This window comes from Onychomys torridus, chromosome 8 (genome assembly GCF_903995425.1).
Source record: "Onychomys torridus chromosome 8, mOncTor1.1, whole genome shotgun sequence".
NCBI lineage: Eukaryota > Metazoa > Chordata > Mammalia > Rodentia > Cricetidae > Onychomys > Onychomys torridus.
This window is the reverse complement of record NC_050450.1, coordinates 55,522,093-55,535,580: the sequence shown is the minus strand read 5'-3', so window position 1 is coordinate 55,535,580 and position 13,488 is coordinate 55,522,093. Positions and strand designations below refer to the sequence as shown.

Sequence of the window (13,488 nt, the reverse complement as noted above, 5' to 3'; positions counted from 1 at the left end):
CTTGTGCCCAATAGTGCTGGTCAACTTGACATGAACCAGAATCTCCTGGGAAGAGAGATCCTCAATTGAGGAATTGCCTCCATCAGATTGGCTTGAGGGCATGTCTGTGGGTGGTTCTGGGTTGTTTAAGAAAGCAGATAGAGTAAACCATGGGGAGCAAGCCAGTAAGCAGGGTTCCTCCACAGTCTCTGCTTCAATTCCTCCCTTGCTTCCTGCTCTGGCTTCTCTCACTGATGGACTGTGAACTGTAAGCCAAACCCTTTCTTCCCCAAGTTGATTTTGGTCAGTTGTTTTATCATGGCAAAGGGAGGTAAATGAAGACAGCTCCCCACAACCAATATAATAATAAAACAAACAAACAAATAAATAAAAAAAAACAGCAGCTAGGTGAGAACTGACTTCGTCAGTAAACAATTTTGTAAATAAAAAGGAAGTCTGGTTTGATTTGTAAATGTGCTGTAGTTTTTATTTAGTCAACAGAAGGTGAAAACTCAACACAGTGAAGCCAGTGACCCGAAGCAAAGCAATGCATTCTGCAACTTTCTTCAGCCACTGGGCAGCCTCCGGAGGATGCGCTTACTCTGCACTGATTTTGGTGTGAACCTCCCGGCTCTTCACCCGCAGCTTGTTGACCTGGGACTCCGCGATGTCTGCCCGCTCCTCGGCTTCCTCCAGCTCATGCTGGAGCTTTCGGAATTTGGCCAGGTTAGTGTTGGATTGTTCCTCCTGAGAACAGAGAAGCATCCAGGCAGTTAGATGCCGTGGGCCTCACTATAGGGTCACCAGGCCAGATTGTCTACAATCAGATTCTCCTCTCGTGTGCTGTTGGTGGTGTCCAACCTCCAACCTCAGCCCAATCTGTAGCTCCAGTGACAGTTTTGACTTAAAGGGAGGAAAGGAGAAATTGTTTTCAAGTGGAAGGGACCAGACTTTTGTCAAACCTGCTTACCACCTCCCTGTTTTTTAATAGGTTTATTTTTCTTTTATGTGTGTAAATGTTTAGTCTGCATGTGTGTCTGTACACCATATTCATGTGGTGCCCAGGGAGGCCGGAAGAGGACATTGGCTCCCCTGGGAATGTAGTTAGATATGGTTATGAGCTACCATGTGGGTGCTGGGAATTGAACCCGGTTCTCTGAAAGAGCAGCCAGTGTTCTTAACAGCTGAGCCATCTCTCCACCCCCTCACTTACCTTTTGTGATATGTCTCTTGGGTAGAAAGGAAGAAGAGACCCAGGTACCCTCAAGAGACCTCAGTAAGCAAATGTTAACAAAGAAATTTGGGAATCCCACTAGACACAGCTTTGCCCTGTATTTTAAGACTGATACAGAAGGGAAAGAAAAGTGGGTCTAAGATAATAGTTGCATCTTTTTGTGTGGCTGTTGTTTGTGCCCTTCCTTCCTGTCACATGCATCTAGAAGAGTGGGGGCTGGGCACAACACGGGGAAAGTGCAGCTGGAGAATCTTCCAGCATCATTGCTTTGTTGTTTGGTCCTACAGAAGCCAGGGCTTCACACCACCAGCTGTACCTCTAGATTTTCCATCATGTTCTTCCGGTTGCTGGGATAAATGCAGGGAGGAAAGCCTCACTTACAGAGTAAGTCAACAAGTCAGCTGGGTGGGGGGAAATCAGTATTTCACTTTCGGGAACACTTGAGTTTGTGTATGTGGAGAGACAGAAATTGTTCATCCCGGCATTAGTGATTCTGTTGTGTGTTTGTTGCTACCGGTTAAGGCTGAGTATTTGGAGCTTTCTCCTTCCCCAGCCTTTCTGCCTAACAATACACATCTCCTCTTGAGGTCAAGTCTACAATTAATATGAGGGTGTGTACATATATATTTGTAAGATTTCAGCCTTCGGAGAACACATGAATGGTGGGTTCTTAGTGTGTGTCCTTCTTCCTCATCGATACATGTTTTGTTTTGTTTTTAAACACGTTTCTCCCTGACAGAAGTCTGCTTCTTTCTCTAAACCTCAAAGACACTTACAGCCTCCTCAGCTTGTCTCTTGTAGGATTTCACCTTCGCCTGTAATTTGTCCACCAAGTCCTGCAGCCTGAGTACATTCTTGCGGTCCTCCTCGGTCTGAATGTTTGATAAAAAGATACACATTCAGTCCAAAGAAACAGGTTTACCTGGTGCCAAAATAAGTCACTGATATGCCAGAAGGGGGTCCTATATGGCAGAAGGGGGACCTGAGGATGAACTTGACCAACCTATGCTATGAACAATGGTCATATTTGTTAAACGTGTGCTGTGTCTAGTTGGCCTCTCTACTAAAGAATTCTATACATCATGTCGAATCCTTACCCTGCTATTCTGGGAGAAGCCACTCTAGGACTGGCATCTAGTGTACTTTGCTTTAGTGCATATATTCTTTTCTCTCTTATGCTACTTTCCTTCCTCCTCCCCCTAACCTCCTTTCTTCCCCTCCTCTCCTCCCTCCCACCTTCCTCTTACTGGGGATCAAGCCCGTGTGAAATCTATATGGCCTACCACTGACCTGTGGGCCCTGTTCTGTGTTGTTTTATAAAGGCTTCCACTGTCCTAGATTGGTGTCTGCCTGTGATGAGCAACTCTGCCTTTATTCTTTACATACATGCAGTTAACACACATATCTGAAAGTGCCACCAAAGTAATCACCAGGGTCTCCCGTTCCCTTTGGACACGATGCCTGTACATTCTAGAAAGCTATTCCTCTTACCTGATAGGTAAGTTCCTTTACTCTTCTCTCATGTTTCCGTAACCCTTTAACAGCCTCGGCATTACGTTTCTGTTCATTTTCAACCTCTCCTTCAAGTTCACGGACCTGTAACCAAGAGAGAAAGCTGTATCTCTACCTCTCTAGTCAGTGCTGGGGATGTTAATTAGCCTAGGGTCTACTACAGGTGTGGCCAGGGTGTTCTTGACCCCATGATGAGAAGAGTGTACCCCTTTGCCCTTCCCAGATTTAGGGATGAAGACACCCACCCTGGCCTCCAGTTTCTGGATCTGCTTCTTGCCGCCCTTCAGCGCCAGCTGCTCAGCCTCGTCTAGACGGTGCTGCAGGTCCTTCACCGTCTGCTCCAGGTTCTTCTTCATCCGCTCCAGGTGGGCGCTGGTGTCCTGCTCCTTTTTTAGCTCCTCCGCCATCATGGCGGCCTGAAAAGCAAATAAATCAAGAAAACAATGAGCCCTGGTGGTGGCAGGCAACACAGCTGTGAGGAGAACACGTGCATGGCACTCACATCAGTAATGGCTTTCTTGGCCTTCTCTTCTGCATTGCGTGACTCTTGAATCACTTCTTCTACTTCACCCTGGAGTTGTGAAACATCATTTTCCAACTTCTTTTTGGTGTTGATGAGGCTTGTGTTCTGTTAAAAAAAAAATTGGAAATTTATAAGATTTTCAAGTTTCCCAGTTGGGATTTACAAATGTTCTATTTTTGTCTAACCCAGGAGACTCGATGCCAGCTAATGTGAAGTATTCTGTTTGGTGCAAACTTGTAATCATTTGCATGGCTGGAACCTCCTTCCCTGTACTCGGTCCTTTACTGCCTATCTGACTTATATAGGAGGACCTCTGAAGCTTTAGGAGTGCCTGTATTGACAGGATATGATGGTACATGCTTGTAATACCAGCAGTCTGGAGGCTAAGGCATGGGGATCCTGAATTTAGGGCCAGCCTGTGTTATATAGTAAGACTCTATCTCAAGACAACAACAACGAATGCCCATATTAGTCATCTGTTATTTTTTCTTTCATTTTTTTGACTTATAGTATTCTGTTTAAAGGGTTGGGAATAATAGTGTGTGTGTGTGTGTGTGTGTGTGTGTGTGTGTATGGCACTAGAAGTCTATCAAAAGAAGTGTGTGTGTATGGGGGGCAGAGGGAAGCTTTTCCTTTGAGCGGATTGTGAATTTGTATTATGAAAACATTTTCTTAAAATTTCAACCCAGTATTCTTGAAGGAGAGTACTTGGAAAGGCTGGAGTATGGTTATTTTGGTGTCACAGAGATCTTACGAGGGGCTGCTACTACATTTAATGCCTGAGCAGGAAGGGATGCTAAGTGCCCTGTGAGGTGTGAGAACAGTAAACACAGAGCAGCTGAACTCCAATGTGCCCCTGATAAGTACTTCATGAAATGTGTTTCGGTTTGGAGTCAAAGACATGCTTTCTCAGTGTTATTCTTCATGATTTTAAATAAGCGCCTAACCTTATTTCTAAGTTTATAAACCTTTTTTTGGTAGAGAGTCCTAAAAAGAACTAGAAATGCATAACAAAGCCACCTATTGGCCTGTCATAACTGCAGTGGTGCTTTAGGTGCAGCCCCATCCGTGGTTATATGTACATACCTACACTCTAGACTCCTCCCTTAGCAGTGCACCAGCTTTTGCTCACCTGGGTGTGCAGGAGCTGCACGCGCTCACTGGCATCCAGCAGCTCCTGCTCTGCAATCTTCCTGCTCCTCTCTGTCTGCTCCAGCGTGGCCCGCAGCTCCTCGATCTCAGCCTGCAGCAGGTTGGCTCTGCGCTCCACGATCGCCAGCTGCTCCTTCAGGTCCTCCTGGCCCCGGAGAGCATCATCCAGGTGCAGCTGGGTATCCTATAAGTTGAAAAATATCTCGACTATTCTGAAGAGGAGATGATCACCTAGGAAATGAGCTCCAACAGTGTATCCATGCTAGGAGCAGGAGGTGACTTGCCTATCATTTGTATGACCTTAAGGATAATGGTGGCATTTGCTTGGCATGTGAGCAAATTATCAAGAGACAGGTTCTCGCTCTGTCTCTGCCTCTATCTTGTTGTCTGTTGCATGCATGTCACTGTTCTTTATCACCTCTAGAGCATTTTCTGAATAACCCACATAGTCCTTGACATCTGCTATTTCATTTGGTCCCCACTGCCATCCTTGAGGTGTGAGACTTACTCTTATTATGTGCAAGTAACTTGCCCAAAGTCAGAGAGTGACAAAGCTAAGATTCACCCTCAGGCCTGTTTTGTGGAAAGCCCATGTATTTTCTATCTTGCCATTTCTCCATCTTTTGACTCCTGTTTGTTCTTCTATATATAATTTCTGGAAATTATTATGTTTTAGACACTTTTTAATTGGTGTCCTTGATGCATTCAACTGTATAATTTGGTAAATGGGAGTGGGGTGGCTATGATAGTCAGTGTTAATTGTCAGCTTGACAGAATCTAGAATTACCTGGGAGAGGACAGTGGCCGTACCACAGGGGGATTATCATGACTATGTTAGTAGGAAGACCCACTGTAATTGTGGGCAGGACCATTCCCTGGGCAGGGATCTTGTACTGTATAAAATGGAGAAGGCCAGCTGAGCACTAGTGTGAGTTCATTTCTCTGTTTCTGATTGTGGGTCAATGTGACCAGCGGCTTCAGGCTCCCCCTACCTTGATTCCCCTGCCATGATGGACTGGACCAATGACCTGCAAACTGGAATAAACACTTTCTCCTCTTAGTTGCTTTTTGCAAGAGTATTTCATCTCAGCAGTAGGAAAAGTAGCTAAGACAGATTGCCTAAGAAGTTAATTGTGAGAACAGCAAACAGGTGTGTTCTGTGACTCAGCTGAGTGGCCAATGGATGTCTACCTTCAGGATGCCCTGGGTGTTCCTGTAGTTCCTCAAGCTCTCCGCAGCCAAACGGTTGGCGTGGTTCAGCTGGATTTCCATTTCATTCAGATCCCCCTCCATCTTCTTCTTGACCCTCAGAGCATCGTTTCTGCTCCTGATCTCTGCGTCCAGCGTGCTCTGCATCGTTTCCACAACTCTAATGTGGTTTCTCTTGAGCTGGTCGATCTCCTCATCCTTCTCGGCAATCTTCCTGTCAATCTCAGACTTGACTTGGTTCAGCTCCAGCTGGATGCGCAGGATCTTGCCCTCTTCATGTTCCAGGGATGCCTTAAGGACACAGTGATCAGTCAGCACTGAGTGGAAGAGAACTCTGAGTTTGGGAGGCAGCCTCTTATTGCTGTACTCTGGTTGAATTTTAAAGTTAATGTAGTTGTCCTAAGAACTTAAGATTTTTTGTTTATCTGGTCACAGATTATATAGTTCAGCTCTGTAGTAAAGTATTTTGCAAGATCTAAAGATTCATGACAGAACTAACAGAGTTATCTGATTAATTTTATATGTAATATACATAATGTTTCATAAACTACAATCTTCATGTGTAAAAACACTAATCTGTCATAGAAACTGTAAGTTTTAAAAATAGTTTTTTTCTGATTATATATTGCATACTCATTGTACAATGTGAGGACAATGTATAAAAACAGTTTCCTGTTGTTCCTCACAGAGAGACAACTATTTTAATGTGATACAATTTTTATACTAATTTTTTTTGACCGGTTCTCTTGCTTTGTGGTTCAGGCTGGCCTTGGGCTCATTCATGATCCTTCTGAGCCCCCTATTTCTATCTAATCCAAGTTGTATATGCAAATGTAGGTCTTGCTTTTTAAAAGCAAATATTTGTGTCTATCACAAACCTTTTTCCCCACATTAATAATACTTTTGGAATCTTTTCACTTATTCATTTAATCAATAATTTAGAGAGGAAGAGAGAGAACATGAAGGTCAGAGATAAGTCTATGGGAGTTTGCTCCTCTCCTCCTACCATATGGGTTCTGGAGACTGAACAGAGGGCATAAGTTTTGGTGGAAAGTGCCGTAATTGCTGGCCCTTTTGGTCTTTTAGTGTGAGACTTTGCTATAAAGTTTTGGCTGGCCTGGGTCTTACTATGTGAATCAAGCTGGCCTCAAATTGGGATAATCCTCCTGCCTCTACCCCAACATGCTGGGATTTCAAGTGTATGTAACCCTCTGGCCTATTAGCCATACTTAATTGTCATTTGGAATTCTGCTGTTCTACAGTTTGCTTACTCTTTTATTGGGCATCTTTGTCTTAAAGTTTTATCTCTTTTTAAGATGAGTTTCTTGTGGTAAATTCTAAGAAACTGAACTGATGGGTTAGAGAATTTGTGTTTTTCTCAAATTTATTTTTTGCATACGTGTTTGTGTGGATGTATGACATGTGTGTGTAGGAGCTCTTGGAGGCCAGAAGAGGGTATCTGATCCTCTGGAGCTGGAGTTACAGGTGGTTGTGAACCACAGATGTGGGTCCTGGGAACTGTACTCAGGTCCTCTGGAAGAGCAGTAAAAGCTCTTGCCAGCTGAGACATCTCTCCAGCCCCAGTGTTGGCATTACCAATCACCTAGTTGCCCTGTGCACAAAGGTCCCATATTTAAATTGTCTCTGCACTATAGTAACGTATTCAGTGCATGGTACCATTACTCAGCTTGACATTTTTGTAGTGCTTGTCTTTGATTCCCCCCATAACAGAGTACCACATACCTCTGCTTCCTCTAAGGCAGCCTGGATCTCACATTTCTCTTGTTCTACTTGTTTCTTTATTTTCTCCAGCTCATGGATATGCTTCCCTCCCTCTGCGATCTGCTCTGTCAGGTCAGAAATCTCCTCTGTAGAAAAACAAATGAGAGGAAGTGGTTGGAACAGTGGCAACATGGGACGGTCCCACCCAGGGTTGAATAGGATTGGGAAAGTCAGCAACATAGGAGGGTCCAGCCAGAGCTGAGTAGGATCCAGAAGGTCGGGACTCACGCTGCAGATTCTTGTTTTCTCTCTTCAGAGTCTCGAGTTGATCCAGAGACTCCTCGTAGGCATTCTTCACCTTGAACAGCTCGGTGCTGAGGGAGCGGGCTTCTTTTTGGCAGGACTCAAGCTCAGCCTGAGTTTCCTCATACTTCTGTCTCCATTCCGACAGAACCTTAAAAAGCCATAGCTTGTCAGCCAGGACAGGGAGAAGGAAGACCAAACCGAGTTTTTGTAAAGTTTAAGCAGGCTAGACCGACCACCTTATCGAAGTTTCTCTGTTTCTTGTCCAGGGCGGCGCAGGCCGCGTTGGTCCTCTCCACGTCCAGCATGAGGTCCTCCACCTCATTCTGCAGCCGCTGCTTCGTCTTCTCCAGGGAAGCACACTTGGCGTTCACGGCTTCCACGTGCTCCTCAGCTGCCTGCAGACGCTGAGCCAGCTTCTTCCTGAGAAATTAGCCAGATTGTCAGGACCCGGCCAAAGCCAGGAACAAGATGATAACTGATGTGGTTCCTTCTCACTGTCCTGTCCTATACTGGCAAAACCATCTGCTTTACAAAGCACTGGTCACCAGACATGTATTATGAGTAACAAACTGAAATATTCCAAAATGGTAGATATTTGGACTCCGTGAAGTTCTGGGAATGTTACTGGATTCCCACAGGCTGCTATCAGTGCTGGATGCCTTTATACATTCAGTGACCTTCTGATTCCTTTCATGATCCCTGTCCCCAGAGAATAGCTAATTTGTTTAGATTGTGTATGTTTGGGCAGTCTAAGGAGAGAACACAGTTTGATAGATAATCTGGACAATTCATGCAGCAGAAGCAAAGGTAACTTTGACCTTCATTTGAATGATATATGTTCTTGCTTCATTCCCAGTGGTGTGCAAGGCCACATCCTTAAAACACAGAAAACCCCTTTAAACTTAAACCCCGAGAAGGTGCATTTTAAGATGCTCTCTGTCTACCCAGACTAAAGCTGTGTCTTATTTAGACCAATCCTAGACATTTTGTACAATTCAGGAAACTTGACTGCTGTAAGTTTTAAGATGGATATCTGTCTACTCAGAGCTTAAGAAGACGACCTCTGGAATCAGAACATGTGGTTCCAACATCAGCCGTCTCTCTAAATAAATCTCGTTAGAAAAATAGTGGCAGTGACCAAACATTGCTATGACAGCATAATGAGTGCATGGATGTGAAGCATGTGACACAGGAATGGAGAGGACTAGGAAAGAAAAACTCAAGTACACATCACATACTTGGCCTCCTCCAGCTCCTCCGTGCGCTGGATGGCATCCGTCTCATATTTGGTCCTCCACTGGGCCACCTCACTGTTGGCCTTGGACAGCGCCCTCTGCAGCTCAGCTTTGCCTTCCTGCTCCTCCTCATACTGTTCCCGCAGCAGGTCACAGTCATGGCGGGAGGACTGCAGGGCGTGGGCCAGCGCGTTCTTAGCCTGCAGAAGGGACAGTCCAGGGATTTCAACTCATAGATCCTATAATACTTACACACCTCAAGTAGAATATAACTGGGCATTCTTGGGTTTGGTTTGTCAAGAAAGTCCGTGGTCAAAGTCACCTTGGTTTCTTCCTCAAGCTGACGCTTCAGCTCCTCGATCTGCTGAGTAGATGCCTGCTTGCTTCTTGACAGCTGAGAGACTAAGGCGTCTTTCTCGTCTAACTGTCGGGAATACTCACCTAAGAACAGTAGAATCGGGAGAACTCATGGTATAACAATGAGCTGTGTGTATGTGTATATATTTTTTATTCATTTCTAAACATTGTTACAGAAATGGAAATTAGCAAAAAATAAAAGTCAAAATACGCATTTGCAAGCCGGATTGCCACAGGAACGTAACAAACCTATCTACTTATTTTTGCCTTCTTGCACCCTTGTGGACTGACTGACTTGAAAAATTCTGGTAGTTTGTTGATTTCCCTCTAAAAACAAGGGTTTTGCTGCATAGCAAGAACCCCCTTCACACATACAGGATGTGGGGAGCTGGAGAAAGCATCTCTACCTGCTTCTGTCTGCAGGCGGGCTCTCTGCGCTGTCAGCTCATTGATCAGACGCTGCTGTTCCTCCTCCTTGCTCTTCAGCTCACTCACCTGGTCCTCCAGAGTGCGGCACATCTTTTCAAGGTTTCCCTAAGGATCACGTGACAAGAAAGGATCAAACACTGAATATTGGCAGATAAAAAAGATAAACCACAGTTTTTAAAGTATTTAAGATGTTTTAATATTAAAAGAATAAAATATGTTTCAAAAATAGGTGAGATATGAGTAGAAAGTTATGGTGCTTTGGCATGTGCCAGAATTCAACATACGTGTCACATTCATTGTTGGAAGCTACCTATATATCCCAATGATGTTGACATTCACTTAAGTGGATTTTGAAGTCATTCTAGTAGGTTATAGTCAGTACTTCAGAAAATGAAACTACAGGAATATATTAGGATGAAAATATTTGAACAAATACTATTAAATGCCTGCAAAGCAAGTTTGATGCCAAGAACAATGGATGCTGTTTTTCTGGCTCATTGCCCTCATCTAGAGATGATGTTGGGTACCTTGGCTTTAGCTATCGCCTCTGCATTACTGCTAAGGTCATCAATCTCCATCTTCAGCTCGCTCTTCTCCTTCTCAAGCTTCTGTTTGACCCTCTGCAGGTTGTCGATCTGCTCCCCAAGCTCCGCCATACTGTCTGCGTGCTTCTTCCTAAGAGCAGCTGATGTGGCCTCATGCTGCAGTGTGGCCTCCTCCAGGTCCCTGCGAAGTTTCTGGAACTCAGTTTCCCGCTTCTTGTTTAGTTCCACCTGAGCTGATGTGGCCCCGCCGGCTTCTTCCAGCCTCTCACTGATCTCCTCCAGTTCCCGGGAGAGATCAGAGCGCTGCTTCTCTGCTTTGGCCCTGGAGGCCCGCTCTGCCTCGATTTCCTCTTCCAGCTCCTCAATGCGGGCCTGGAAATCAAACAAGTACGCTAACACATCTCAAATTCATTTCAATTTTAGTGTTTTTTTGGTGTGTAGAAAAAAACTAAAAAGATGAGGGGCTGGGCATGGGAGTCCATGCCTTCTATCCCAGAACTCAGGATGCTGAGGCAGGAGGATTGTGAGTTTGAGGTCAACCCCTTTCACAAAACACCACACACACACACACACACACACACACACACACACACACACACACACACTAAAGGGAGATGATTCACCTGCAACTCTTTGATCTTCTTCTGCAGTTGGATTTCTACAGCTTGCTCATCTTCAATTTTGCTTATCAAATTGCTGATTTCAAACTCCTTCCTTTAGACAGAATAGTAGACAGATTAATATTTAAATTATTTGAAAGGTGGCATCACATAGAAGTCTTTCTGGAGCCCTTACTTTTTAAGCTTCTCATCAAGTTGCTGTTTGTCATTTTCTATGTCCATTGTGGATTCTTGGGCCAGTTTGAGGTCCCCCTCCAGTTTCCTCTTGGCTCTTTCCAGGTCCATCCGAAGCTTCTTTTCTTGCTCCAGCGACCCTTCAAGCTGATGATGAGGAAGAGAAATCCGTTACAATTGAAATGCATCTAAAGAAATACTTCAAAAGGACATTGAAAACGCACTTACATCATCCACTTGCTGTTCAAGCTTGCTTTTGGCTTTGCTCAGAGTATTGACTTTATCCTCCTCTGCCTGTAGGTCATCCAGAGTCTGCTGGTGGGCCTCTTGGAGGGCCTTCTTCTCCTTGGTCAGCTTGGCGATGGTTTCGTCCAGGCCTGCCATCTCCTCTGTGAGGTTTTTCACCTTAGGAAGTTAGAAAGAGGCAGTCTCAACAATAAAGCAGCCCGATTGCATGATAGATCCCCCATGTAGTGCAGCAGAACATGCTCATACCTTGTTCTCTGTGGCATGCTTCTCCTTCTCAACCTTGGCCAGTGTCAGCTCGAGGTCATCGATGTCTTTCTTCAGTTCTGAACACTCATCCTCCAGCTTCCTCTTCTTGGCAGTCAGCTCAGCGTTGATCTCCTCCTCATCCTCAGCTCTCTCTGTCACCTCTTTGATTTTGGCCTCCAGTTGGATTTTGTTTTTGATCAGCTGTTCACACCGTTCCTCGGCGTCAGCCAAGCTGTCTGCTTCCTGTGGATTCATTAAGACACTTAGTCTATTCCTTATTTTGAAACTTAACTTTTTGCACACAAGTTGTTTAGTGTTCATCCGAATTCTATTGAATTTCTCAGCATGAATATGAGAGCACCTTTAATTGAATGTTTTATCTGACTTAGAGCCATGCAACTAATTAAAAAGTGAGCCTGGATGTTTAGAAGCAAAGGAGTGTACACAATGATTGGGCCGAAGAAGGTATGACTGTAGAATTGTGTCTAGAACAGGAGAAAGATCTGCAGACAGGGCAGTAAGAAGCCTGAATTCTTGTCCCCAAACAACCATAGGTGTTGTCTTGAGCAAGTTGCTTTCCCCCAGTTGTTCATATGTAAATAAGGAGGTTGTAGTAAATCATTTCTGAGAGCTATTTAGTTGTTAGAGTATGATGTTGATTTAGTGACATTGATTAGTTTTGATCTCAATCATTTCTTTTTCAAAGTACTAGTTGTCAAATAGAATTAAGAATAATAATAAAAGTAAAAAGTAAATTAAGCAGCAGCATTTTTAGTCCATTCAAACGTTTATGATGGTCCATAACAATACTACAATGGTTTGAATTTCTATTTGAAGAATTACCTATTATCCTCAAAATTAATTTCAGAGTATAGAAGAAAAAGTAATTCTTGGAAATTATACCGCTCCATAAAATTTTATAAGTAACTAATTTAAGGACTCAAAAACTCAACCAGGAGTTTACTAGATTCTCCTGCCCTGGGGCTTTCTCTACCTCCTTCAAGTGTTTGTTTTAGCTAAGTGTTTGAAGCGACTGAGCCCAAGTGTAGTGGATAGCCATCCCAGCATTGGCCTGGAAGTTCCAACCCCCATTGAGGCTTCAGTAATGATCATGCCCACAAGGCGGGGCAGAGGAGGGAGCGGAAGACTGAGGATCAAGAGGAGGTTGCTCTCTTGGTTCGGGGACACTGGACGCTGGAGGTAGACCAAGCAGAGTTCTCCAGAGAACACCGCCAGACTGCGCTATACCTTTGCCAGACCCAGCAACCTACCCCTTCATTTGTAAGTTACCCCACAAAATAAACCTCCTTTTTAACTATGTGGAGTGGCATTAATAATTTCACCAATACCCAAGGATGTCTCAGGTTCTTGTTTTTATCTTTAATAGTGATACACTCAGTGCATATTTACTCTTACTGATCTACCATGAAGAGAGACAGAAAGGATCCAGTCTTAAGCATTTGAAAAACTATCCTCACAATTCCTTCCTAACATTGTTGGGCTTGTTGAGCAAGGAAATGGAAGGTTATGTCTGGCTCAAGTGCTGTTGATAAATTCTCTCCCCACCTGGACTCCAGCTTCCTCCTGAACTCACCGGCAGTGACCTTCAGAGAGAGACTCCTTCACATTAATGGAAGAGTTGGGGAGGATGCCCTGCACTGTCTTCCAGGGTAGTAGTAGTTCAGCTCCAGGTGATGTAAATATGCATATTTATGAAGTTAAATCTCAGGGATTGAGGAAAGGGGGGATGGTTATTTTGATTTCTTCTTTTTGGGCTTTTTGAGACAGGGTTTCTCTATGTAGTCCTGGCTGTCCTGGAACTCACTATGTAGATCCACTGGCCTTGAACTCCCAGAAATCCACTTGCCTCTTCTTCCAAAATGCTGATTATCTTGACTTATAAGACAGTCTTAAGCACTTGGATTTTTTAAAATTTTATTTATTTAGGTCCCCCCCCCCCCCGATGGGATTTCCTTGCGTAGCTTTACGCCTTTCC

General features: G+C 44.2%; 1 protein-coding gene across 1 annotated transcript in view; it reads right to left on the bottom strand.

The window, feature by feature from the left end:
- Positions 1–439: 439 nt before the first annotated feature.
- Myh8 (myosin heavy chain 8) overlaps positions 440–13,488 on the bottom strand; it is a 30,587-nt gene continuing 17,538 nt past the window's right edge. The window contains exons 22-39 of the mRNA XM_036196186.1: positions 11,493–11,735; positions 11,226–11,402; positions 10,999–11,144; positions 10,827–10,917; positions 10,186–10,575; positions 9,637–9,763; positions 9,195–9,313; positions 8,876–9,072; positions 7,874–8,057; positions 7,620–7,785; positions 7,353–7,477; positions 5,592–5,900; positions 4,381–4,584; positions 3,228–3,353; positions 2,971–3,141; positions 2,705–2,809; positions 1,990–2,085; positions 440–726 (exon numbers count right to left, since the gene is read on the bottom strand). Coding sequence (XP_036052079.1) covers positions 577–726; positions 1,990–2,085; positions 2,705–2,809; positions 2,971–3,141; positions 3,228–3,353; positions 4,381–4,584; positions 5,592–5,900; positions 7,353–7,477; positions 7,620–7,785; positions 7,874–8,057; positions 8,876–9,072; positions 9,195–9,313; positions 9,637–9,763; positions 10,186–10,575; positions 10,827–10,917; positions 10,999–11,144; positions 11,226–11,402; positions 11,493–11,735 — 3,126 coding nt within the window. The 3' untranslated portion in view covers positions 440–576. The remainder of the gene's footprint in view (positions 727–1,989; positions 2,086–2,704; positions 2,810–2,970; positions 3,142–3,227; positions 3,354–4,380; positions 4,585–5,591; positions 5,901–7,352; positions 7,478–7,619; positions 7,786–7,873; positions 8,058–8,875; positions 9,073–9,194; positions 9,314–9,636; positions 9,764–10,185; positions 10,576–10,826; positions 10,918–10,998; positions 11,145–11,225; positions 11,403–11,492; positions 11,736–13,488) is intronic.